Below are 25871 nucleotides of genomic sequence, written 5' to 3'. Positions count from 1 at the left end.
AGTATCTAAATCAGAGGAATGGGGGTTTTTTCCCTCAGGTTTTTGAATCATAGACCTCTTTGAGACTCTGAAAACTGAGATTATAAAAAAATGTACCTTAGCGTATGCACAAAAGCTTAGATAGAATTTATTTTTATGGTATTAGATATTGATTACATATTATTTGCTATGTACACATAGAAAATATAACATTCTTTGAAAGCCTCTGCCTCTCACTCATTTTTAATACAAAAACTAATAGTCACTTTATGATAAAAAGGAAATAAAAATTTCCAAGTGAAACAAAACTTAAACTTCAGCTTACTGCCAGCTTTCACTGTGAAGGCTATTGGAGTTCGACTCATAGAAGCAGGAGAAAGTTTTGAGTTATTTTGCTATGACAACATATGTGTAAGCCTTGACACCCAATCAGTTTTGATTTTTTTGTTTTGTTTTGTGGCTGAAGTATCATAAACCCTGGCTTGTAAAAGCACGTAATAGCCAATGGAATCAAAACTCTGTGGCATACTTGGCCAAATGAGGCTTGAGTTGAGAAACAGTTGAATTTATTTTGAGTCATTTCCTCTGTCCCAAGAGTCACAGAAGTTATGATCTTTAGTAAAGTCCAAGTCATTGATGCTCATCCATATTACCAAAGTTTGGACTATCCATCCACATTTCACATTTCAGTGGAATTCCACATTTCAGTCTTAAGATTATCTTGGTCAGAAGCAACCTTTAGGACTTTGGCATATATTTGCTTCTGCTTGCAGAGGAACTGGGAGAAGTTTGGCCACCCTTAAATGCCTATTTCAGAAAGTCTTTCCTCAGTATCAGAGGAGAACGTCTAGCAGCCCATCCTAAAGAGAACAAGAGCCCTGCCTCCTCCAGCATTATGTCCGTTGACTGCAGGGCTGCGACCAGAATGTTGTCACCAACAGTATTGTCCCAGTATGGGAAACCATGAGAGAGTGGCTTTCCTTTTCTATTTGGAAAAAAGTACAGTTTCTGCCCAGTGTCATTAAGTGTCTGTTTCATAAGTGAAGAGGTGCTCTCACCCTGTTCCCATTTATGGATGAAAAAGATCCTGAAAACAATGACTCAGCCCCCACTGTCCCGATAAAATGGACGCTTCTCACAGCATTAGGCAAGTGTTCTTTCAGTACCGGTGGCAGAGCCTTTGGCACCCAAGCCTGCCAAGGCAGAAAGCATCCAGTCTCACTGACGTCGGAAGCATCTCTTCCAAAGCAGTAAAAACAAATGGACAGCCAAATGTCAGAGACACTCAGTCTGTGCCCAGAGTTCTGGAACGTTTTTTCAGTAAGATATTTACTTAGAAATACCATTTTCAAGATGATGATAGTTTTTGAAAATTTCAAAAGGGTCTGATGAAAGAGGAATGCCAGTAATGGCAGTAGCAGAGTCGGGTGTCTGAAAACATCCAGTTTCCCTAGTTGCACAGTTATCAGTTCCTCTCAAGTCTGCTTCAAAATGCTAAATTTTAGGAGAAATTGCCGTTTTTTTTTGGAGTGGGTGGCATTCTTCGTAATAGGAGTTCCTTGACTTCTATTTTTCATCTGTTTCAAGATATAGTGCTTGTGTGTCAATTGTAGGGGGCATGATGACCTCTCCAAGTTCTTTCTGATTCTGTATGGTTTCTCTGCTTTTCAGCTTGATAAGCCGCCTATACTTTGTTTCAAGTCCTTTCAAAGGATTTTTGAACTTATTTTATGTTTCATTAAACTTATATAAACATAAGCAGAACCCCTAATCATAATGGAAGGAATGTTTTTCCTTTCTGATCAATGGGAAACTGATCTAGATGTTATAATAATCTTCCCAACCCAGGGATCAAACCTAGGTTCGATCCTGGGTTCAGTCCCACACAGCAGGTAGATTCTTGACCATCTGAGCCACAAGGGAAGCCCCTTATTATTATAAGGGTGGTGACAATCAAATATTATCTTATAATGTGAAATATCTTAAAAACGTATTATGAATCTATAGACTTCCCCCACCTCATGGATTCAATTTTAAGAGAAATGTTGAAGGAAAGATAAATCACTTTTCATCCCATTTTCACAGATACCATGAGGCCTAAAGCAGTTGTAATACTTAATGAGCCAAAGATTAAGAACCTCTAAACTAAAATGATGCTTTATTTAAAGTATTAAGACAACTCGGACTGATTTTGGGGTAGTTATTACTGAATAATAATTTCATTGTTATTATTATTGAATATTTCCTTTTTCACTGATTGGTAGTACCACTTTATGTCCTCATTAGTGCTATGATCTGTCTGGGTGCCATCTGTTTTAATCCACTGATTTATCTGTTCTTATGTTAGCACCTGACTGTTGTAATCTGTAATCTGCTATTAATATAACTTTTAGAGTATATTTATATACCTGGGGGAAATAGCTGTTCCTCCCCCCATTATATTTCCTTTACAAAATCTCCTAGACCAGTCTCACTTTTCCCTGGTGGTCCAGTGGTTAAGACTCCACACTGCCAATGCAAGGGGCACAGGTTTGATCCCTGGTCGGGAAAATAAGATCTCATGTGCCCCATGGCAAAAAAATTTCAAAATAAATTGAGATGAGTCAAAGGCTCCTTAGATACATGAATATATATCTCATAGGGATTATTGTGTGGTGTTTTAAAGTAAATCACTTTAAAAAAAGAAAAAGCAGGATTTTAAAATATATCTTATAATACAATGATGCATGAATGGGTAATGATTATATAATGTAAATTATATAGCCTCAATCACAAAAAAAATAAATGAGATTAACCATGAAAATTAATTTGGGAAGAATGGAGGTATTTGTCTTCTCACCTAAATCTTCCCCCTGCTGATTGATACTCTTTTCTTTTTGTTTGTTTTTCTGTTATTATTTTTTCTCTATATGTTCCATTTTGAGTAGATTCTGTTAGTATGCCTTCAAGTTTTATTAATTTTTTTCTTCTTACCTTCTGTTAAATCCATCCAAAATATTTTTCTTTTTTGAAAATTTACTTTAAAATGTGATAGATGCGCATAACAAAATTTACCATCTTAACCATTTTTAACAGTTCGGTAGTGTTACGTGTATTCACGTTGTTATATAACGAATCTCCAGAAACTTTTTTATCTTGCAACACTAAAACTATATATACATTGAACAACAATTTCCTACTTCCCCCTCTCCCCAGCCCCTGGCAGCCACCCTTCTACTTTCTGTCCCTATGAATTTGACTACAGTAGATACTTCACACAGGTGATACTCCACAGTGTTCGTGGTTTTGTGACTGGCTTGTTTCCGTTACCGTAATATCCTCAGAGCTCATTCCTATAGCATGGATAAGGATTCCCTTCCTTTTTAAAGGCTGATTAACATCCTACTGGTATACACCGCATTTCGATTTTCCATCGGTCCAGTGTTGGACACTTGTGTTGTTCTCCCCTTTGGCTTTTGTGAATAATACTGCTCTGAGCATAGGCGTACAAATATCTCTTTGAGACCCTGCTCTCAGTTCTGTGGGTTGTATACGTAGAAGTGAAATTGCTGCAGCATATGGTAATTCTGCTTTAATTTTTTGAAGAACTGCTGTACTGTTTTCCATAGTAGCGGTACCATTTTATATTCCCAACAGTGTGCGAGAGTTCCCGTTTCTCTCCATCCTCAACCAGCGCTGATTCTTTCCTAAGGAAAGTCTGCTATGAGCCATCCTGATGGGTGTGAAGTGATATCTCATTGTGATTTTGATTTGCATCTCTCTGGTATTTAGTGATATTGAGTATCTTCCATGTGTTTGCAGATCATTTGTGTATCTTCCTTGGAGAGATATCTACTTGAATCCTTCATCGATTTTTAAATGAGATTTTTGTTGTTGTTACTGTTGAGTTGTAGAAGTTCTTTATATATTCTGGATACTAACTCCTTGTTATATATATTGTTAGCAGATATTTTCTCCTATTCTGTAGATTGCCTTTTCTTCCTAATGAATATGTCCTTGGATGTATGTCTTTTAAAGGAGTCATGAATTCTGTATATTTAAAATATTTGAATGCAAGTTATTAGCTTAATATTTTTGAATCTTACATTAATCATCAATAATCTTACAGTCAATTGTGCAATTAAAAATATTCAGAATTTATAATATCACTTTTTTGTATTAAAATATAGTTGATTTGCAATATTATATTAATTTCTGGTGTCAAAGTTATATATACACATTTTTCAGATTATTTCCCATTATAGCTTCCATTATACAAGTTATTGAATATAGTTCCCTGTGCTGTGCAGTAAAGTCCTTGTTGCTCACCTGTTTTATGTAGAGCAATTTATATCTGTTAATCCTGTATTCCTAATTCATCCTTCACTTCCTCCCTTCCCCTTTGGTAGCCATAAATTTGTTTTCTATCTCCATGAGCCTGCTTCTGTTTTGTATATGGATTCATTTGTAGTATTTTTTAGATTCCACATATAAGTAATATAATATTTGTCTTTCTCTGTCTGACTTACTTCACTTAGTATGGTTCCCTGGGTCCATCCATATTGCTGCAAAAGGCAATATCTCATTCTTTTTTATGACTCATACTCCACTGCATACATTACCACATATTCTCAAGCCAGTCGTCGGTTGGCGGCCACTTAGGTTGTTCCCATGTCTTGGCTACTGTAAGAGTGCTGCTGGAAACACTGTATCTTAAGGTTTAGAGTTTTCCATCTTTTTAGGATATATGCCCAGGAGTGGGATTGCTGAATCATGTGATAACCCTATTTTTAGTTTCTTAGGGAACCTCGATATTCTTTTCCACAGTGACAGCAACAACTTGTGTTCCCACCAACAGTGTAGAAGGGTTCCTAGAAAAAGGGACCAGCATTTATTGTTTGTAGATTTTTTGATGATGGCCATTCTGATGTGAGGTGATACCTCACTGTATTTTGATTTGCACTTCTCTCGTAATTACTGGACATGGAACAACAGACTGGTTCCAAATAGGAAAAGGAGTACATCAAGGCTGTATATTGTCACCCTGCTTATGTAACTTATATGCAGAGTACATCATGAGAAACGCTGGGCTGGAAGAAGCACAAGCTGCAATCAAGATTGCCGGGAGAAATATCAATAACCTCAGATATGCAGATGACAACACCCTTAGGGCAGAAAGTGAAGAGGAACTAAAAAGCCTCTTGATGAAAGTGAAAGAGGAGAATGAAAAAGTTGGCTTAAAGCTCAACATTCAGAAAACGAAGATCATGGCATCTGGTCCCATCACTTCATGGCAAATAGATGGGGAAACAGTGGAAACAGTGTCAGACTTTATTTTTTGGGGCTCCAAAATCACTGCAGATGGTGATTGCAGCCATGAAATTAAAAGACGCTTACTCCTTGGAAGAAAAGTTATGACGAACCTAGATAGCATATTCAAAAGCAGAGACATTACTTTGCCGACTAAGGTCCATCTAGTCAAGGCTATGGTTTTTCCTGTGGTCATGTATGGATGTGAGAGTTGGACTGTGAAGAAGGCTGAGCACTGAAGAATTGATGCTTTTGAACTATGGTGTTGGAGAAGACTCTTGAGAGTCCCTTGGACTGCAAGGAGATCCAACCAGTCCATTCTAAAGGAGATCAGCCGTGGGATTTCTTTGGAGGGAATGATGCTGAAGCTGAAACTCCAGTACTTTGGCCACCTCATGCGAAGAGTTGACTCATTGGAAAAGACTCTGATGCTGGGAGGGATTGGGGGCAGGAGGAGAAGGGGATGACAGAGGATGAGATGGCTGGATGGCATCACTGACTCGATGGACGTGAGTCTGAGTGAACTCTGGGAGTTGGTGATGGACAGGGAGGCCTGGCGTGCTGCGATTCATGGGGTCGCAAAGAGTCAGACACGACTGAGCGACTGAACTGAACTGAACTGAAGTAATTACTGATGTTGACATCTTTTCATGTGCCTATCTGTGTTCTTTGGAGAGATGTCTGTTTAGTTCTCATGCCTATTTTTTTGGTTGGGTTATTTGCTTTCTTGATATTGATTTGTATGAGCTGTTTGTATGTTTTGGATATTAACTCCTCATCAGTTGCATCATGTACAAGTATTTTCTCCCATTTGGTAGATTGTCTTTTCATTTTATTGATGATTTCCTTTGCTTTTAAGTTTGATTAGTTCCCATGTGTTTATTTTTGCTCTTCTTTCTTTTGCCTTGGAAGACTGATCTAAGAAAATATTCCTGCGATTTATGTCTGAGAATGTTTTGCCTCTGTCCAGTCTGGTTTTCATCTCATGTTGCAAGTTTTCACTTTAGAAATCCAGTTTGGATCTTTTATATCTTTTTTAATCCAACTTTCTAAACATACAGAATATAGTTTTAATAACTGTTTTAATGTCCTCTGCTAATTCCAACAGTTATGTCAGTTCTGGGTTGGTAGTGATTAGTCAATCACCTCATTGTGGGTCTTGTTTCCATGACTTTTAATCTTTGATTTGATGCCAGACATTGTACATTTTACTTTCTTGGACATTTATTTATTGTTATGAATCTTCTTGATTTGTACTGAAATGCAGTGAGGACGCTTGGAGCCTTCAGGATACTGCATTTATGGTTTATTAGGCAGGTCCATATCAGTGTCCAGTCTTGGACAACCTAGTCTTCACTTTAAAACCTTCCGAGGAATCTACCAAATGCCCTTTGAATTTAAGTTTTTCCAGTCTGGCAGATGGGAGTAGATGTAACTATTTCTAACCCCCTGCGAGTGCTGGGCACTGGTTCCTTTCATTGTTTCAGATAGTTCTTTCTCTAGTTTGGGGTAGTTCTCTCATGTACATCTGATCAGTGCTCAGCTAAATATTCTAAGGGACTGTCTACGAACCTCCAAGGTTCTCTTTCTGTGTGGCTTTCTCTTCTTTGGTACTCTGTCCTGTCAACTCTAGGGTCTCCCTGGCGCCTCAGTGCTCGAGTCAGGGAGTCCATGGGGCTATGCCTCAATTTCCCCATCCCTACAGCAAGGCTTGGAATCTTGCCATTTTCGCGGTGATAAGTGAGGACAGTGATAAGAATTCCTGCGTTTCCTGTCACTTAGGGATCACTGTCCTTTGCCTGAGATCTCATCTTTTGAAAACTGTTGTTTCATATATTCCATTTCTCTTTAGGTTGTTTTAGGTAGGAGGGTAGATCCAGTCTGCCTGTTACTCCCTCTTGGTTAGAAGCAGAAATACCCAAAGAATATTTTACTATCCTGTTTATTTTCTACGTTCAAATGCTTTCCAATTCAATCTGGGATCGTAGAACCAGCTTTCTGAAACATAATATTGTAAGTCTTAAGACTTTTTTCCAGAGAGTTTTTCTTCTTTATAAACCTTTGTAATCATATATAGAGAGGTTATGTATATTGATCTATAAGTTAATTACTTTTTATATTACAAATATTCCTTAATTTTCACATTTTCAGTTCCTAATTTTAATTGATCTTTTCATTAGTTGGTTAATACTTTAAAGTAATTTTCATAGAGGTACATAAATGATAAGGTTTTTTAAAAAATCTTCATATATGGAAGAATATCTTTCTGTTACCTTCAAACATAAGTAATAATTTGACAAAGCTGCTGCTGCTGCTGCTAAGTCACTTCAGTCATGTCCGACTCTGTGTGACCCCATAGATGGCAGCCCACCAGGCTCCCCCGTCCCTGGGATTCTCCAGGCAAGAATAGTGGAGTGGGTTGCCATTTCCTTCTCCAATGCATGAAAATGAAAAGTGAAAGTGAAGTCTCTCAGTCATGTCCAACCCTTAGCGACCCCATGGACTGCAGCCCACCAGGCTCCTCCATCCATGGGATTTTCCAGGCAAGAGTACTGGAGTGGGGTGCCATTGCCTTCTCCGAATTTGACAAGGAATTCTTGTCAAATCTGTTTTCCTCATTACTCTATAGACATTGCTTTGTTGTCTTCTGATAAGTACCATTACAGCAAAGTGTACCAAGTTTACCTGATAACAGAAAAGCTAAGATTACAATCTTGGTAAATCTGACAAGGTGGAATTTGTCAAAATCATTGTTAGGAATAATGGTGGAAATGGTGCAAATGATTTCTTCTTTGATCCATGTGTTTAGACCCATTTATTTTCAAAAATTTCAGATTTTCTCTGTTAGATTATTGATTTCTAGCTTAATCCTATTGTTGTCAGAGGACATAGTTTTTATTATTTCAGTCCTTTTAAATTTGAGACTTGTCTCACTTTCTTGGAATCTGTGCCAGGTAGTCTTGAAAAGAATGTGTATTTTGTAGTTGTTAGGTATAATGTTAGGTTTTTCTTTGTGATCCAACCAGAAAATATTTTACTTCAGTAAATGAGTCTTAATATATTGCTTTAACTATAATTTTTCTTAGCTCTGTTGTATTATTTTATATTATATTTGTTTTTTCTCTTTGATTAGAATAATGTATGGCTTATTCCAGTGGCATCATTATATTAATATTAATTTATGTAATTCTCTTAGTCACTTTTTAGGTTCTGCTATTTGGTTTGTCTGCTTTAAATGTTATCTTTGACTTCTACTTATTACCTGTAAGAACATCAACAAGTTATTCACCTCTACCCTTTGTCTTACCTTTCTCTTTCAGTGCTATTTTTAGTTGTATCATTTCTACTTTGTCTGAGCATATACTATTATAATGCTGTTTTTCTACCCTTGTCCGCAATTTTACTTTTGTCTCAGATCTATAGTGATATATTCTGTGCTAAACACTTGTCCATTCCTAAAGTATTCTCAATTATCTCTTAGTTGGAGGAATTCATTTTTTAATAGATTTCTCAGGATTCTTTGAATTTCTGCCCTGGTATTGAAGCCATTCCTACAGCCTTGGTAATACCGAAACAGTTGAACTGAGGTAAGATCCTTGTCTCCTATACTTTATTTCCTTGAGCTTCTTGACAGTGCTACCCTATGTATACTTGTTTCGTATGTCACTGTTGATAAATTTCATGTTACCTGGGTCTTATTTTATTTGCAAGTGAGTTGGTCCTTTTGCATAGAGGTCTGGAAGGCTTTTGTTATCACTAGTCGGACATGACTGAGCAACTTAGCAGCAGCAGCAGCAGCAGCAATGTTATTTAAAGTTGAAGACTTTTACTAGATATGTTGCAAAGGTGACCAGACTGAGTCACTTTCCCAGATGCGCAGTGGGGACATTCAGCTCTTTTGTTTCAGAGTTTTGGGTGCTGGTCACTCAGTGCGGGGGCCTCTCTTCCTGGGTTTATTATGTCAGATACAACCTGAGTCCCTTCCCCTCTTGGACCCCTGCACTCTCCTGGGCACAGTCCCAGCCGGACTCCTTCCCTAGGTGGGAACCAGCACTGACCCTCCAGGGCTTAGATGGCTATTTCCTCATGTCCATCGAGGTTTAGACATATTCTGTCTCCTGCTTATGTTGTAGGCTTGAGTGTTGGGTAGTTTTGCTTTCTTTCCTTTTCAGTATGTCTGTTCAGGGTAATGTGTGGAGAGATTCAAATGTAGATGGCCACCATGATCCTATGGAAATCTGGAAATTCAGACGTTCTTTGGCTCTTGCTCCAGTGTAAGGAAAATGACCCTGGAAACTGGAAATGAAGCATTATAAAAATGGCTTATGAAGTAAAGATGATAGCGATACCAGCCAGTAGCTCTGCACTCAAAGTCTATATATATTTAGTCACTTCAGACAAGTGAATATACATCTATATATATATATGTGTCTGTGTGTTTGTATACATATATGTATTCACATATATGCATATATGTATTTGTTAAGTTGACGCAAAGATGTTTAGGAAGTGATGCATTATTTTTTGATTTCCTACTTCTCCCTCTCTGACAAAAGAGCTTCTTCTCTATGTCCATAGTTATGTAGTGCTCTGAGGGCTGTCTCAGACATTTTCTGTTTGGCTGCATCACATTCTAGGATGAGACCTAGCTGCCTGATTTCTTCTATTCCCTCCCAGGTTGGTCTTGCGTTTGCTGCCTGGAGGGACAGGAGAGGGAAGAAACCAGTGGTGAGGGACGAAAGGTGTGCTGGGCCAGTTCTGAAGCCAGCTGATGAGAGATCCCTGCCCACTTTTGTTTAGTGTGACCTCTAAGGCCTAAGTTTTGGTCTTCCCTCATAGCTCAGTTGGTAAAGAATCTGCCTGCAATGCAAGAGAACCCGGTTCGATTCCTGGGTCAGGAAGATTTGCTGGAGAAGGGATAGGCTACTCACTCCAGTGTTCTTGGGCTTCCCTGGTGACTCAGCTGGTAAAGAATCTGCCTGCAATGAGGGATACCTGGGTTCAGTCCCTGGGTTGGGAAGATCCCCTGGAGAAGGCCAGTATTCTGGCCTGGAGAATTCCATGGACTGTATAGTCCAGGGGGTCGCAGAGAGTTGGACACGACTGAGCAACTTTCACTTCACTTTGAGTTGTATAGCTAGACGTAGACAAAGTGAATCCATCTTTTTCTGCTCTCTTTGGGACCAGGGTTTGATTCTTCTGTTCGAATCCAGGAATGTGTTGTTAATCTCTTCAGCCCTGGCGCGAGTGAAAACCCCCTCAGGGCTTTGGCATCTGACCCTCTCCTTAGTTTCCAACACTGTTGCCAGTTTTCGTCTTTTTGTAATTCTTCACGGGTATTATAATGGAAATTGGAAAAAAGGGATATTAGGTTCTGCTGGTTTGCCCTGATACTAACCTGAAAGTCCTACCAATTATTTTTTAATAATGAATAGGAAAAGATTGTAATAAAAGTATGATTCAGTTATTGTGAATAATATTGTATCTTTTAATATAGGCTACTTTAATATTTAATGATTCCTTAATAAAGGTGTACGTGAAAAATTTCTCTCATATAAAACTCTACATCAGGTGGATTTAAGTTATGTATTTCCTCACCAATTTTAGTTAAAATGTTTTGATTTCCTTAACTAAACACTTTATTCATGGTAACGTTTGCATGTTAAGATGGCTTTTAAAGGGGCATGGAATTTACACAAACCCAATATCACCGTCACGCACATAACAAAGAAAATATATGCTGGGAGTAATGTCACTAGTATAACGGTTGAAAAATGTGAACTCTGTGGTTAGATATGGTTCAGATCTGGTCTTTTCCATTTATTATTTGTGTGACCTTGGGCAAGTTACTTTATGCCTCCAAGCATCAGTTTCCTTGTGTGTAAAATGTAACATTAGTGATGCCCACTTCATAGGCATTGACGTGAGGAAGTAGTGAAAGAATATGTATGAAACAGCACAGAGCCTGGAACATAGTATTAATAACAACTCAATAGCTTCAAGGGAAGATAATAAGGATGATGGTAATTCTTACAGAAAGTTAACAGGATGGAAGTTACTCTGTGGGTGTTTCTTGGATTTTTAATCAATAATTTTTTTTTTCAAAATTTCATGTCTGGAAATATTGCCATGGCTGTTTCTGTTTCTAAAAATCTGAGATTGTCCTCCAGGGTGTGTCTTTTTATGACAGATGGTCAGCAGCTAGTGGTAAAAGAAGTGTAGAATATCATAGCACTTCATTTATTTATGGGAAATGTTTTACTGCCCCACCCTTCAACTAGTTGGAAAATGAAAGTCAAAAACGGGAAACTCTATTTATAAATGGACAGTGCTGTGATCTCAGTGTCTGAAACTGTAGACTTTTAGAAAATATTTATAGCATATTGGAAACTAGTTACTGATCAGTGTATCCTTGCCCCATTAAAAAACTAACCCAGAAAACATAAAATTTGGGTAAATTAAAATTGAATAATGAAATGGCGTTATTGGTTGGGGCATAGACTTGAATTTCTGTGATATTGAATGGTTTGCCTTGGAAATGAACAGAGATCATTCTGTCTTTTTTAAGACTGCATCCAAGTACTGCATTTTGGACTCTTTTGTTGACCATGATGGCTACTCCATTTTTCCTAAGGGATTCCTGTCCACAGTAGTAGATATAATGGTCATCTGAGTTAAATTCACCCATTCCAGTCCATTTTAGTTCGTTGATTCCTAGAATGTCGACGTTCACTCTTGCCATCTCCTGTTTGACCACTTCCCATTTGCCTTGATTCATGGACCTGACATTCCAGGTTCCTATGCAGTATTGCTCTTTACAGCCTCAGACCTTGCTTCTATCACCAGTCACATCCACAACTGGGTGTTGTTTTTGCTTTGGCTCCATCCCTTCATTCTTTCTGGAGTTATTTCTCCACTGATCTCCAGTAGCATATTGGGTACCTACTGACCTGGGGAGTTCCTCTTTCAGTATCCTATCATTTTGCCTTTTCATACTGTTCATGGGGTTCTCAAGGCAAGAATACTGAAGTGGTTTGCCATTCCCTTCTCCAGTGGACCACAATCTGTCAGACCTCTCCACCATGACCCTCCCATCTTGGGTGGCCCCACATGGCATGGCTTAGTTTCACTGAGTTAGACAAGGCTGTAGTCCATGTGATTAGATTGGCCTGTTGTCTGTGACTGTGGTTTCAGTCTCTCTGCCCTCTGATGCAGGACTCCAGGAGTTGGTGATGGACAGGGAGGCCTGGCATGCTGCGGTTCATGGGGTCTCAAAGAGTCAGACACGACTGAGAGACTGAACTGTACTGAATGAAATGGCATCAGAGACAACTATATACCATTTTTATAAGTCTTTAAGAGAAGAAGATGGAGAAAAATTATTAATTCTTTTGTTAATAGAGGCATTTGAAGTAAACAGAGATATTTGTTAATGGATCCTTAAAAATAAGCTGAATGAATGGAAATGTAATATATTTTAAAAGATACTGAGTCCATGTCTACATTTGATGGAGGAGACAATTTAGCATACTGGCTGTGAGTGGGGAATTCAGGAGTTTTCCTGAGTTCCAAACCTGGTTCTGTCACCTGCCCAAACACATGATCTGGTAAGTCACTCAACTGCTCTGTGCCAAGGTTGTGTCTGTCATAACGTAGAAGATTAAATCATGCAAAACCTTTGGAATGGTGTGAAGCACATAATAAATGCTCTCTAAATTCTAGCTACTATTATTCAAACGAACTTGCCCGAAACAACCTCCACTCCTCATTCCCAAGTGGCTCAGTGGTAAAGAATCCACCTGCCAATGCAGGAGATGCTGGTTCAATCCCTGAGTCAGGAAGATCCTCTGGAAGAGGAAATGGCAACCACTCAAGTATTCATGCCTGAAAAATCCCATGGACAGAGGAACCTGGGGGGCTACAGTCCATAGGATCACAGAGTCGGACCCTTACAGCTCTTTATCTTTGCATAAATCTTCCTGTCGTGGCACTTACTCCCATGACCATTATTGTCTGCTAGGGCAGGCAGTGAGCATTGTGCAGGAGGAAAGACTCTCTGAACAGTCCCCTAGGTGCCTAGCTTAACAAAGCTGATTAGATGGCTCTGTTTCATTCCTATCAGCCTGGAGCCCAAACATTTGCCCTAATAAAAACACCTGCCATAATAAAATCAGGGCATTCCATGAACTTGTGTGATTACTGGAAAATCATTTTCCATGAACATCATCAGTCATTATTTTTAGATTTACATTTTGCAAATGTAATCAACATTTTAATGGAGATAATATTGCGCATACAGCTAAACTATACCATATGCTTAATTCAAAACATTGGGGAAATTCCTAGATAACAAATTGCAATGTATCCTTTTTTATATGCAGTTCATGAGTGGACTGTGTGACTTGGCTGTATTTGACACTGATGCTTTTCTCAAGAGAGACTTTCACTTGGAAAAGAATATCATAATATGTCTTAGAAATTAAAGTTATAGCTACATCAGTGTATTTCTAAGGGGAACTCTTGCCAAGAAAGAGGGAAAGATAGGAATATTAATGTTCCATTGTTTTACATATTATTCATATAGCTTATCTAGGCTTTAGTCTTGTATCTGTGATTATATTCTTTCTATGTTTACAGAGTCAGGATCTAATTCTCCAACAAAAGGTGTTGTCATTGTTTTTAAGCTACCAGCTTATTCAGTTCAGTTCAGTCACTCAGTCATGTCCGACTCTTCGTGACCCCATGGGCTACAGCACGCCAGGCCTCCCTGTCCGTCACCAACTCCCAGAGCTTACTCAAACTGATGTCCATTGAGTCAGTGATGCCATCCAACCATCTCATCCTGTTGTCCCCTTCTCTTCCTACCTTCAGTCTTTCCCAGGATCAGGGTCTTTTCCAATGAGTCAGTTCTTCACATCAGGTGGCCGAAGTATTGGAGTTTCAGCCTCAGCATCAGTCCTTCCAATGAACATCCAGGACTGATCTCTTTTAGGATGGACTGGTTGGATCTCCTTGCAGTCCAAGGGACTCTCAAGAGTCTTCTCCAACACCACAGTTCAAAAGCATCAATTCTTCAGCACTCAGCTTTCTTTATAGTCCAACTCTCACATCCATACATGACTACAGGAAAAACAATAGCTTTGACTAGACAGACCTTTGTTGGCAAAGTAATGTCTCTGCTATTTAATATGCTGTCTAGGTTGGTCATAACTTTCCTTCCAAGGAGTAAGTGTCTTTTAATTTCATGGCTGCAGTCACCATCTGCAGTGATTTTGGAGCCCCAAAATAAAGTCTCTCACTGTTTCCACTGTTTCCCATCTATTTGGCATGAAGTGATGGGACCAGATGCCATGATCTTAGTTTTCTGAATGTTGAGTTTTAAGCCAAGTTTTTCACTCTCCTCTTTCACTTTCATCAAGATACTCTTTAGTTCTTCTTCACTTTCTGCCATAAGGGTGGTGCATCTGCATATCTCTGGTTATTGATATTTCTCCTGGCAATCTTGATTCCAGCTTGTGCTTCTTCCAGCCCAGTGTTTCTCATGATGTACTCTGCATATAAGTTAAATGAGCAGGGTGACATTATACAGCCTTGATGTACTCCTTTCCTGATTTGGAACCAGTTTAGTGTTCCATGTCCAGTTCTAACTGTTGCTTCCTGACTTGCATACAGATTTCTTGGGAGGCAGGTCAGGTGGTCTGGTATTCCCATCTCTTGAAGAATTTTCCATAATTTGTTGTGATTCACACAGTCAAAGGCTTTGGCAAAGTCAATAAAATAGAAGTAGATGTTTTTCTGTACCTCTCTTGCTTTTTTGAAGATCTAGTGGATGTTGGCAATTTGATTTCTCGTTCCTCTGACTTTTCTAAATCCAGCTTGAACATCTAGAAGTTCATGGTTCACATACTGTTGAAGCCTAGCTTGGAGAATTTTGAGCATTAGTCTGCTAGCGTGTGAAATGAGTGCAATTGTGCAGTAGTTTGAGCATTCTTTGGCATTGCCCTTCTTTGGGATTGGAATGTAAACTGACCTTTTCCAGTCCTGTGGCCACTGCTGAGTTTTCCAAATTTGCTAGCATATTGAGTGCAGCACTTTTACAGCATCATCTTTCAGGATTTGAAATAGCTCAACTGGAATTCCATCACCCCCTTAGCTTTGTTTGTAGTGATATTTCCTAAGGCCCACTTGACTTTGCATTCCAGGATGTCTGGTTCTAGGTGAGTGATCATACCATTGTGATTATCTGGGTCGTGCAGATCTTTTTTGTATAGTTCTTCTATGTATTTTTGCCACCTCTTCTTAATATCTTCTGCTTCTGTTAGGTCTATACCATTTCTGTCCTTTATTGTGCCCATCTTTGCAGGAAATAGTCCCTTGGTATCTCTAATTTTCTTGAAGAGATCTCTAGTCTTTCAGTACTTACTGTACAGCCCAAGCACTTTGCATATGTTTCCCTGCTTAATTCTCGTATAACCTTGTAAGTAGGTACTTTTATCCACCTCCTGCTAGAGAGAAAAACAAGGCTCAAGTTTATATAATCTTGTGGAGTTGAGATGCAGACCCTGAAAGACTACGCTCTTAAAGACAGTGCAGGGCTTCACATGAGACAGTGAAACCTTCAGAACTGGTGGAGGGGAGGCCATAATCTACGGAAGCAATTGACATTGTCCGCTTTCTAGTGCTTTCTTTGTGTGGAAATGAAATTTTTGAAAAGTGTGATATCCAAAAAAATCACGAAAAACCAGAATAATTGTAGCATTACCTATAAATACATATAAACAGATATGTTAGAAGATAAAAGTTACCACACTATAACAGTGATCAATCCCATGAACATTTAATGAGTTTTATTTGGCTATTATTTATTCTGCAAAGATTGTGATGATTATACAGTTGATATTGCTGAAAACTGTTTTGAATATAGAAAACATTTCCCCCACCCCATAGCTCACTTTGTTACACACACCTTTATGGAAGAAATTGTATCATATGCTAAAAGTTTGTGTTCAAGGTACTTATTCAAGGGAATATAAAGGAAATGGATGTAGGAAGTTATCAATATCCTTCATCAAAAGGATGAAGGAAGTTTCCTTCCTTTGAAGAAGGAAAGGAAGTCTTATAGAATTATACATGGGCTCATTACATAAATATCCTAAAAGCTTAGCCCTCATCTTTTTGTTCTACAAAAAAACCCCCCAAAATTTAGAATATATAATCAGATGTGGTGCCCTCAGATAGCAAGGCTTGAGATTGGTGATTCTCATCCTAAACTGTGTGGGAGAATCAGCTGTATTTTTGTGTATGTATGTGTGTTATTGAAGTATAGTTACCTTACAATATTATCTAAATTATAAGTATATACTGTAGAGATTCACAATTTTTGAACATTGTTTTCCACTTATAGTTATTATAAAATGTTGGCTATATCCCCTATGTTGTACAATATATTCTTGTAGCTTGCATACACGAATACTAGGCATAATAGTTTGTACCTCCAGACCCACCTTCCCTCTCCCTACTGATAACTGCTACTTTGTTCTATCATTCTATATGTCTGTGAGTCCACTCCTTTCTTGTTATATTCACTAGTTTGTTGTATTTTTTATATTTAAAGTGAAGTACCCACTCCAGTATTCTTGCCTGGAGAATCCCACGGATGGAGGAGCCTGGTAGGCTACAGTCCATGGAGGCGGAAAGAGTCGGACACAACTGAGCGACTTCACTTTCATAGCTGATCTACAATATTGTGTTGGTTTCTGATGTACAGCAAAGTGATTCATATATATACATGTATATATTTTTCTTTTTCAAATTCCTTTCCATTATATGTTATTACAAGATACTGCATGTAGCTCCTGGTGCCGCATAGTTGGACCTTGTTGTTTATCTGTTTTTTATATGGCAGTTTGTATCTAACAGTCCCAAACTCCTCATTGATCTCTCCTTACCCCTTTCCCTTTTAGCCACCATAAATATGTTTTCTGTGTCTGTGAGTCTGTTTCAGTTTTGTATATAGATTCATTTGTATAATTTTTTAGATTCCACATATAAGTGGCCTTTTTGTCCTCTGTCTTACTTCACTTAGTATGGTATCCATGTTGCTGTAAATGGCATTATTTCATTCTTTTTTTATGACTATGTAATATTCTATTGTGTAATATATATGCATATATGCCACATTTTGTTTATGTACATATGTATTCATCTGTCAGTAAACACTAGGTAGGTTCTGTGTCTTGGCTATTATAAACAGTGCTGCTATGAACATTGGGCTGCTATCTTTTTAATTAGGGTTTTCATCTTTTCAGTATATATGCCCAGGCATGGGGCTGTTGAATCGTCTTGCCACTCTATTTTTAGCTTTCTAAGGAACCTCTATACTGTTTTTCATAGTGGCTGCACCAATTTACATTCTAACCAGCAGTGTAGAAAGGTTTGCTTTTCTTAGACGTTTTAATGATAATCATTTTGACCAGTGTGATGTGATACCTTATTGTGTGGTTTTGATTTGTGTTTCTCTAATAACTAGTGATATTGAGCATTTTTTCATGTGCCTATTGACCATTTTTATGTCTTCTTTGGAGAGATATCTATTTAGGTCTTGTGCCTATTGTTCAATTGCATTGTTTGTTTTTTTTTGTTATTGAATTATGTACTGAGTTTGTATATTTTGGAAATTAAGCCCTTGTCAGTAGCATCATTTGAAAATATTTTCTCCCATTGTATAGGTTGTCTTTTCATTTTATTGATGGTTTTCTTTGCTGCAAAAGCTTATAAGTCTGATTAGGTCCCATTTGTTTCTTTCTGCTTTGATTCACTGCCCTGGGAGACTGACCTAAGAAAAATATTGGTACAATTTATATCAGAGAATGCTTTGCCTATATTATCTTCTAGGAATTTTATAGTATCATGTCTTCTATTTAAGTCTTTAAGGCATTTTCAGTTTATTGTTGTGTATGGTGTGAGGGAGTATTTAACTTCAGTGATTTACATGCAGCTTTCCCAGCACCACTTGCTGAAGTGTGGTACTTTTTAAGATTCCACGTAGAATGGTATCATCCAGTATTTGTCTTTCCCTGTCTTACTTCACTTAGCGTAATACCTTTCAGGTCCATCCATGTTGTTGCAAATGGCAAAATGCCTCTCTTTTTTAGGGTTGAATAGTATTCCATTCTGTATATATACCGCATCTTTTTTTATTCATCCATGTGTTGGTGAAAACTTACTTCCATATCTTGGCAATCATAAATTTGCTGGGTCATATGGTAGTTCTGTTTTTAGTTTTTGAGAAACCTCTCTTCTGTTTTCCACAGTGACTGGACCAATTTGCAGTCCCACCACAAGCGTGTGAGGGTTCCCTTTTCTCCGTATCCTCACCAGGTGTGTGATTTGTCTTCTTTTTGATGACGGCCATTCTGACAGGTGTGGAGTGATGTCTCATTGTGGTTTCGATTAGCATCTCCATGATGGTTAGCGATGTTGAGTATCTTTTCATGTGCCTGTTGACCATCTGCGTTTCCTCTTTGGGGCCATGTCTATTCAGTTCTTCTTCCCACTTTTAAGTTGGGAGAATCAGTTGTGTTTTTGACACGGATGCCAATATAGTTCAATTGGGAAGAATAATCTTTTCAATAAATACTACTGGGATACCTAGATATTCACATGCAAAAGGGTGAAATTAAATTCCTACCTCACAGAATACACAGAAATTAACTTGAAATGGATCATAGACATGAAAGTAACAACTAAAATTATAACAGTTTTAGAAGAAAACTCTGTGTTTCTTCTAAACATGAGTAAAACTCTGTGACTTTGGATTAGGCAGTTTCTCAGGAAAAAAAATACCAAAAAGCAACAAAAGAAAAGAAAAGTTGTTCTAAACCAAAATTTTAAACTTTTTTTTCTGCAAATGATACTATCAAGAAAGTAAAAAACAACTCACAGAACTGGAGGAAACATTAGCAAATCATGTATCTGATATAGGACTTATGTTCAGAGTATGTTAAGAATACTTGCAGTCAATCATAAACAGATAAATAGCCCATTTTTTAAATGACCAAAGGATCTGAATAGACATTCCTCCAAAGAAGTTGTATAAATGATCAATATACACATGAAAGGAAAATGTATATCAAAACTACAGTGAAATACCACTTCATACCAGCTAGGATGGCTGTAATAAAAAAGACAGACATTTATCAGTACCAGTAAGAAGAGGATAGGGAGAGATTGGAATGCTCATACATAGCTAGTAAGAGTGTAAGATGGTGCAGCTGCTTCGAAAAATAGTTGAGCAGGCCCTTAAAAGTTTAAATATATAAAGTAGATGTAACGAGTCTACTGCTAGATACACCCCCAAGAGAAAACAGATGTCCATACAAAATCCTTTACATAAGTATTTACAATAGGCAAAAAAAGTAGAAGTGACTCAAATGTCCATAAAATGACGAGTAGATAAAGACGTTATGATGTATCCATACGATGACTTTTCTTCAGCCATTTTAAAGGAAGATGTACTGATACATGCTATAAAATGGATGTACCTTGAAGACGTTATAAATCATATGGTTTGTAAGTTATATTGCAGTAAAGCTAATTTGACAAAATAATCAACTTGGATACTTCTATAAATCTTTATGCCCAAGCTGAACCCCAGATCAATGAGATCATTCTATTCTGGTGAAACTCAAGCATCAGATTTTTTAAAGCTTCCCAGGTGATTGCATTGTGTAGCCAAGATTGAGAATCACAGCTCTAGAATCAGCTCTAATCTAAATGAGCTTCTAATTTGGAAAACTAGAGAAGGCAATGGCACCCCACTCCAGCACTCTTGCCTGGAAAATCCCATGAACAGAGGAGCAGTCCATGGGGTCGCTAAGAGTTGGACACGACTGAGTGACTTCACTTTCACTTTTCACTTTCATGCATTGGAGAAGGAAATGGCAACCCACTCCAGTGTTCTTGCCTGGAGAATCCCAGGGACAGGGAGCCTGATGGGCTGCCGTCTATGGGGTCACACAGAGTCAGACACGACTGAAGCAACTTAGCAGCAGCAGCAGCAGCAAAGTTCAGATCCCAGTAAGAGGACTCCAGGAAATTTCCACCAGTCTCACTACTCAAAGTGTGGTCCTCAGACCAGTATCACTGGGGAACCTGTTAAAAATGTAGATTCCTGGACAGCCTTCACCCTGGCTCTAGTAAATCAGAATCCACAATTTAACAAGAGCCTCAAGTAATCCAAGGCTTCCCTGGTAGCTCAGAGGTTAAAGCGTCTGCCTGGAATGCGGGAGGCCTGGGTTCGATCCCTGGGTCAGGAAGATCCCCTGGAGAAGGAAATGGCAACCCACTCCAGTAGTCGTGCCTGGAGAATCCCATGGAGGGAGGAGCCTGGTAGGCTATAGTCCATCGGGTTGCAAAGTCAGACACGACTGAGCGACTTCACTTTCCAAGTAATCTAAAGTTTGAGAAGCACTGCCCCAGGTTAATGATTCGCAATCTTGGCTGCATGTTGGAATCATTTGTAAGTTATACTGACGCCTGGGTTCCACCCCCCAGTGAGCTACTGGTACGAGGTACAGCACCTGGATTTTAGAAGCTTCTAGGTGATTTTAATGTGATACAAATTGAGAATAACTGGTGTAAACATACTGTTTGGGGACATTTAGTGGCAAAAAGAAGAAAAGATAAGATATTTTAAAATAAAATATATTTTGTTTTTAACATAAAGGATTGACGAACATGCATAAACAAATGGAGATTATTGTGTCAAATATTTCCGGAAGTGCAGGGAAGGAGTGGGAGTAAGACAATAGTAGGGAAGGTTTGCCCTAAAAAGACATTGAAAAAGCAAAAATGATAAAAGACCAAGCATTTTCCCTCCAGGTATAAGAGTGAGATCTCTTTTTATAACATACGATTGTTAGAGACTATGCAAATCTGAGTGGCTGAGGATCTGTGAGCTGTTGGGAGAAGAGTGTTTTTAAATTGTACCAGAAGATGTTCAGCAGCTACTTACTGTACTCTTCTGTTTTTTTGCTATTTAAAAAAGAGTGTTAATATATTAATTCAGCAATAGGTAATCCTTCCCAATAACCAGGGTACCAGTGTCCCAGTATGGATGTCCAGTCTCTCAGTTCTGGGGAGATTGAATGCCTGCAGACAGTGGGAGCTGAGCTGGGTGGGAGGTGTTCTTCGTGGGCGTGAAGGACTCCCCTTGCCAACAATGGGCCTCCCCTTGTTAGGACCGGAGTCCCTCTGCCCTCCCTGGTCTTTGCAGAATCGTGACTCTAAAGTGTCTCCTAGACAGAGTCACAAAGCTCGCAGAGTTGGTCTTCGCGATCTCTCATTTCATCCCCCTCCACCAGCCTTAGTCTCCACGTGCTCTTCCCCAGGTGACTTGAGTTTACTCTGTTTCAGCATCAATAGACGGCACCCTTGTCTCCATTGAAATGAGCCACGTGGGTTCTGTGACTTCTGGAGTCGGGGTGTGTGTGTGCGTGTGCATGTGTGTGTGTGTCTGTGTGTGCGTGTGTGTGTGTGTGTGTCTGTGTGTCAGTGCTCTAGTGATCTGTGCTAACTTAGTGTGTAACTGTTAAAGGAAACCCACAGCCCCCTTTCCTTCCTTCCTCCTCCTCCTCCTCCAGCTTTTCTGCCTCCCTCCTTTCTCCCTAACATCTCCCTCTCTTCTTCCTCTTATTCCCTCCATCTTAGGCACTCAGACCCTGAACCCTTTACCAAAATGAAAGAAGTGGCATATGTGTTGAGACTAGAAAACCAACCCAGTGACCATAATACCTTTAATGTGTTTTCTACCTTTTGTTAAAGAAAGGTCTGATCTTAAACATACCAGGACATTTCTACATGCTGAGAGGGAAATCACATGATCAGTTATCACCAGTATGTGATAGCACAAGTGAGTAGCATGCAATTAAATTTCAAAAATCAAATAGTGTGTTTAAATACTGCAGGTTCAACGTAGTTATGGGTCATTTTCCTGTCTTTAAATTCCCAAATTCTGTAAACTATCTGAGTTTTCTCTTTTCATGCTTTTTAAAGTCTTTATGAAGTAATAAAAATGTTCACAAGTTATATACTATCTTAAAAAGAATCTTAAAATTTTTCTGATTACAATAATGATGCATGCCAGCTGTATAAAGCACTGTCGAAAGACTTGTAGTGTCCCAACCCATCCCCCCATCCCAGCTAATAGTTTGGTGTACATTTTATCATGTTTCCATTGTCACCATCTTCCCTTTACATGTTTGTATGCATTAAAAAAAAATCCACCTGGAGATATTTCTAAAATCCATCACTTTCCAAAGGACTAGCCCCAGGGAATAGGTACATGAGCTTGTCTAAGGATTTTAATAACTTCTCATATTTTGATGTGGGGTAACTTGCCTGGAAAATCCCATGGACGGAGGAGCCTGGTAGGCTGCAGTCCATGGGATCGTGAAGAGTTGGACACGACTGAGTGAATTCCCTTTCACTTTTCACTTTCATGCATTGGAGAAGGAAATGGCACTCCAGTGTTCTTGCCTGAAGAATCCCAGGGATGGTGGAGCCTGGTGAGCTGCCGTCTATGGGGTCGCACAGAGTCGGACACGACTGAAGTGACTTAGCAGCAGCAACCCAAAGTTTGGGCTTCCCAGGTGGCCCTAGTGGTAAAGAACCCACTTGCCAATGCAGGAGGCTTAAGAGATATGGGTTCGATCTCTGGGTCAAGAATATCCCCTGGAAGAGGGCATAGCAACCCTCCAAGAACTCCAGTGTTCTTGCCTGGAGAATCCCATGGACAGAGGAGCCTGGCAGTCCACAGGGTCTCAAAGAGTCAGACATCACTGAAGAGACAGCACACACACGACCCAAGATTTATGATAATTCAGTTCCTTTAAATGTACATGTAGTTTTCTTGACTTATTTAATAACTTGAAGTCTCTAATGATATTTGGTTATTGTTTAAGTCACCTGTCTTATTTTGTATTTCCTTGGCTTATATCTCTGACCACATCCTTATCAAAATATTCTGGTTAGTAGATTTTAAAAAGTAGCATCACTACATATGTGACTTAAGAAGGTTGGTTGACTTTTGGTTTTTTCACTCCTGTCTGCATCATGAGATTCTACCTGCGATGACTTTCCCCAGCAAATAATTCATCACTGGGATTACTCACAACCTTTAGTGTTCAAAATTCATCTCTTGCTATTAAGATTCATTATTTTGCAATATCTATGGCTCTTCTGAATAATGAAAAAATGAAATGAATGATATACAGATAAATTCCCTTTAAAAATTATTGGAAAAATATCTTTTATTTAACCATGCCTAGTACTTTGGGGTATTCCAGTGAGCTCTACTTATAAAGATGAGAAATCTGGGAGTTCCTCCACCTTCTTTCTTGTCTTTGTTTTTTGGATTGAATGAATTCTGTTTTGTTTTAGTCCAGAAAAGTCATACCTTTGTTTCTAAGTTACCTAAAATTTTAACATGTAAATTTTACTTTGCTAAAATCTAAATTTAATGAACAGTTGTATCCTTCTCCAAATAATACAAAGACTTTCAAATGTTTTTATTCTGATTTCCCCTCCTGACTTACTTGCTATTTTTATCAACCAGATTTTAGCTCTGTTTGCTTGCTTTTTTTAACCTCACGAATTAGACATCACCATTCTGTTAAGATTTCCTTATATTCATCTTTTTTTTTTTCTTTTTTTGCTTATCATCCCTACTTACATTCAGCGCTTCTGGGATGAAACCCTAGTTCCTATCATTTTGGATTGGTTGACAGTCTCCATGATACACAGGTCATTAGTTAAATGCCTCAGGAGGAAAATGAGGAGTCCCAGGAAATAGCCCCCCCCCCCCCCCCACATACACAGGGCTGCCCCCAGGCCTAGAAGCATCCTTGTATATTTTCCTCCCATTCTCTAGTTAGAGGGTTTTATGGAGTAAAGAGGAAAAAGGAACTCTTATAGAATCCTGAAGTTAAATATATTCACTTTAAAGGATTGTTTCTTATTCTGAGACTGTATTTGTCCTAGCTTTTGTTGCCATTAAAATTACCTTTGTTTTGTAAAATAATGGGTGGTGATGGTAGTTGAAAGTTTTTTTGGTTTTGTTTTTTATTCATGAGGTTTGTTTTAAGTTTTCCATACTTGGCAAATATAACATTGCCGTTCACAACCCAGATTTTTTGAAAATGTATGAGTCCTTGAAATCCTAAACCACTGCTGTAGGCAACTAACTGTGAGTTTGGGATGTGGACATTGAAGCATGTATTCTTGGTTACATTAGGGGCTTTATTGGTTATTCAGATGTGGAATAATCCTGTATTATTAGTAGTTCTTTGCAACGTTCTGTTGTGTTATCAAGTAGTCCTTTGAAGTCTCCCAACAATTGACATTATGTCTAAGAACTTCTTCCATAAGGCTGGATCTAAACGAGCAAAGTGATCTGGGTGCTTTTTGCACACCCTGTGTACAATTGGTGATGTTTATGCTCCCAATTTTTTAAAAACACTCACAACCAAATATTTGGCCAATAACTCACTATGTGCCTTTCTCATTTGAAACATGAGCAGGTTGAACTGCTCTCCAAGTTTGTTTTCAACACTAATGTGAGTTGTGATTGCATTTGCACATGTATCTAAAAATTTTTTAAAGTCTTAAAGAGATATAACTATTTCATATGTATTTATATTGCATATAAGTTTCACATTGTAAATTTAGATGCGGAAGACACTCATTTTTCTCATATGGGCTCATTTAAAAGGCGTCCTGCATCTGTGTGATATGGGCACTGCCATCTTAGCAGATGCTGTTTCTTCCTTTCCCCGTGAGTGTTCAGTGTGGAGTCTACACTGGCGTTCTCATTTCACTGCTGTAACGAATGGTCATGTTTAAATACAGTCACATTTTTTATTGCAAAGGGTCACGGAACTCATCTTTGTAATGGTCACGTGCTTGACACTGAAGTTGTTTTGTAAACATTCAGTCATGGTGACAGTGTAGACAAGCGATGGCTACTTGAAGATGCACAACCAGAGTTTGGAGGCCTCTGAATTCGTGACAGAGTTGTTAACTGGCAGTTTTGGTATTTCCTATAAGTACAAGGAAAGGAAGTATTACAGTCACTCATAGCCATTTGAAAGAGGAAATTAATGTTTTCTAAAAAATTCTTTTTTAGTGAAGGAAGCCCGTCCCCCAGAATGGAGCTGCTGCACAATATCGACCCAAACTTTGTAGACATTTCACCATGTGAGTACGTTGTTTATTGCTACCAACTTAAATCTCTTTGGCTTACAAAGATGGTTTTATTGCCTAGTGTCTCTCCAGCCTAATTCTCCTTTTCCACTTGAGTTTGCTATAAAAGTAAACATTTCTTCACAGCTCCTGTGGCACCAGTGTCACTGGGCTTTGTTGACACAAACGGTGAATGCTGCTAATGAGCTATGTGACCTTCTAAGCCAGTTCCCTCCCCGAGCCTCAGCTTTCCCATCTGTAAAAGGCGAACCCATCTCTGATAAGCCAGTTCCCTCTCTGAGCCCCAGCTTTCCCATCTCTAAAAGGAGAACCCACTGCTGCCCTATAAATAAATTCTTCAG

At 38.7% G+C, this 25871-nt stretch overlaps 1 protein-coding gene across 2 annotated transcripts in view; it reads left to right on the top strand.

Moving 5' to 3' along the window:
* Positions 1–25871, top strand: part of ARSB (arylsulfatase B) — a 167023-nt gene that overhangs the window by 77669 nt on the left and 63483 nt on the right. The window contains exons 6-7 of one of the 2 annotated variants that reach the window (XM_052646515.1): positions 25454–25524; positions 25657–25795. In XM_052646515.1, the coding sequence (XP_052502475.1) occupies positions 25454–25524; positions 25657–25712 (127 nt within the window). In that variant the 3' untranslated portion in view covers positions 25713–25795. Of the gene's footprint in view, positions 1–25453; positions 25525–25656; positions 25796–25871 lie in introns of those variants that run through there. The other variant, XM_052646514.1, reaches the window with a different exon arrangement.

The sequence above is a fragment of the Budorcas taxicolor genome, chromosome 10 (genome assembly GCF_023091745.1).
Source record: "Budorcas taxicolor isolate Tak-1 chromosome 10, Takin1.1, whole genome shotgun sequence".
NCBI classification, from domain to species: Eukaryota; Metazoa; Chordata; class Mammalia; order Artiodactyla; family Bovidae; genus Budorcas; species Budorcas taxicolor.
This window is presented reverse-complemented; position numbering and strand designations above follow the sequence as displayed.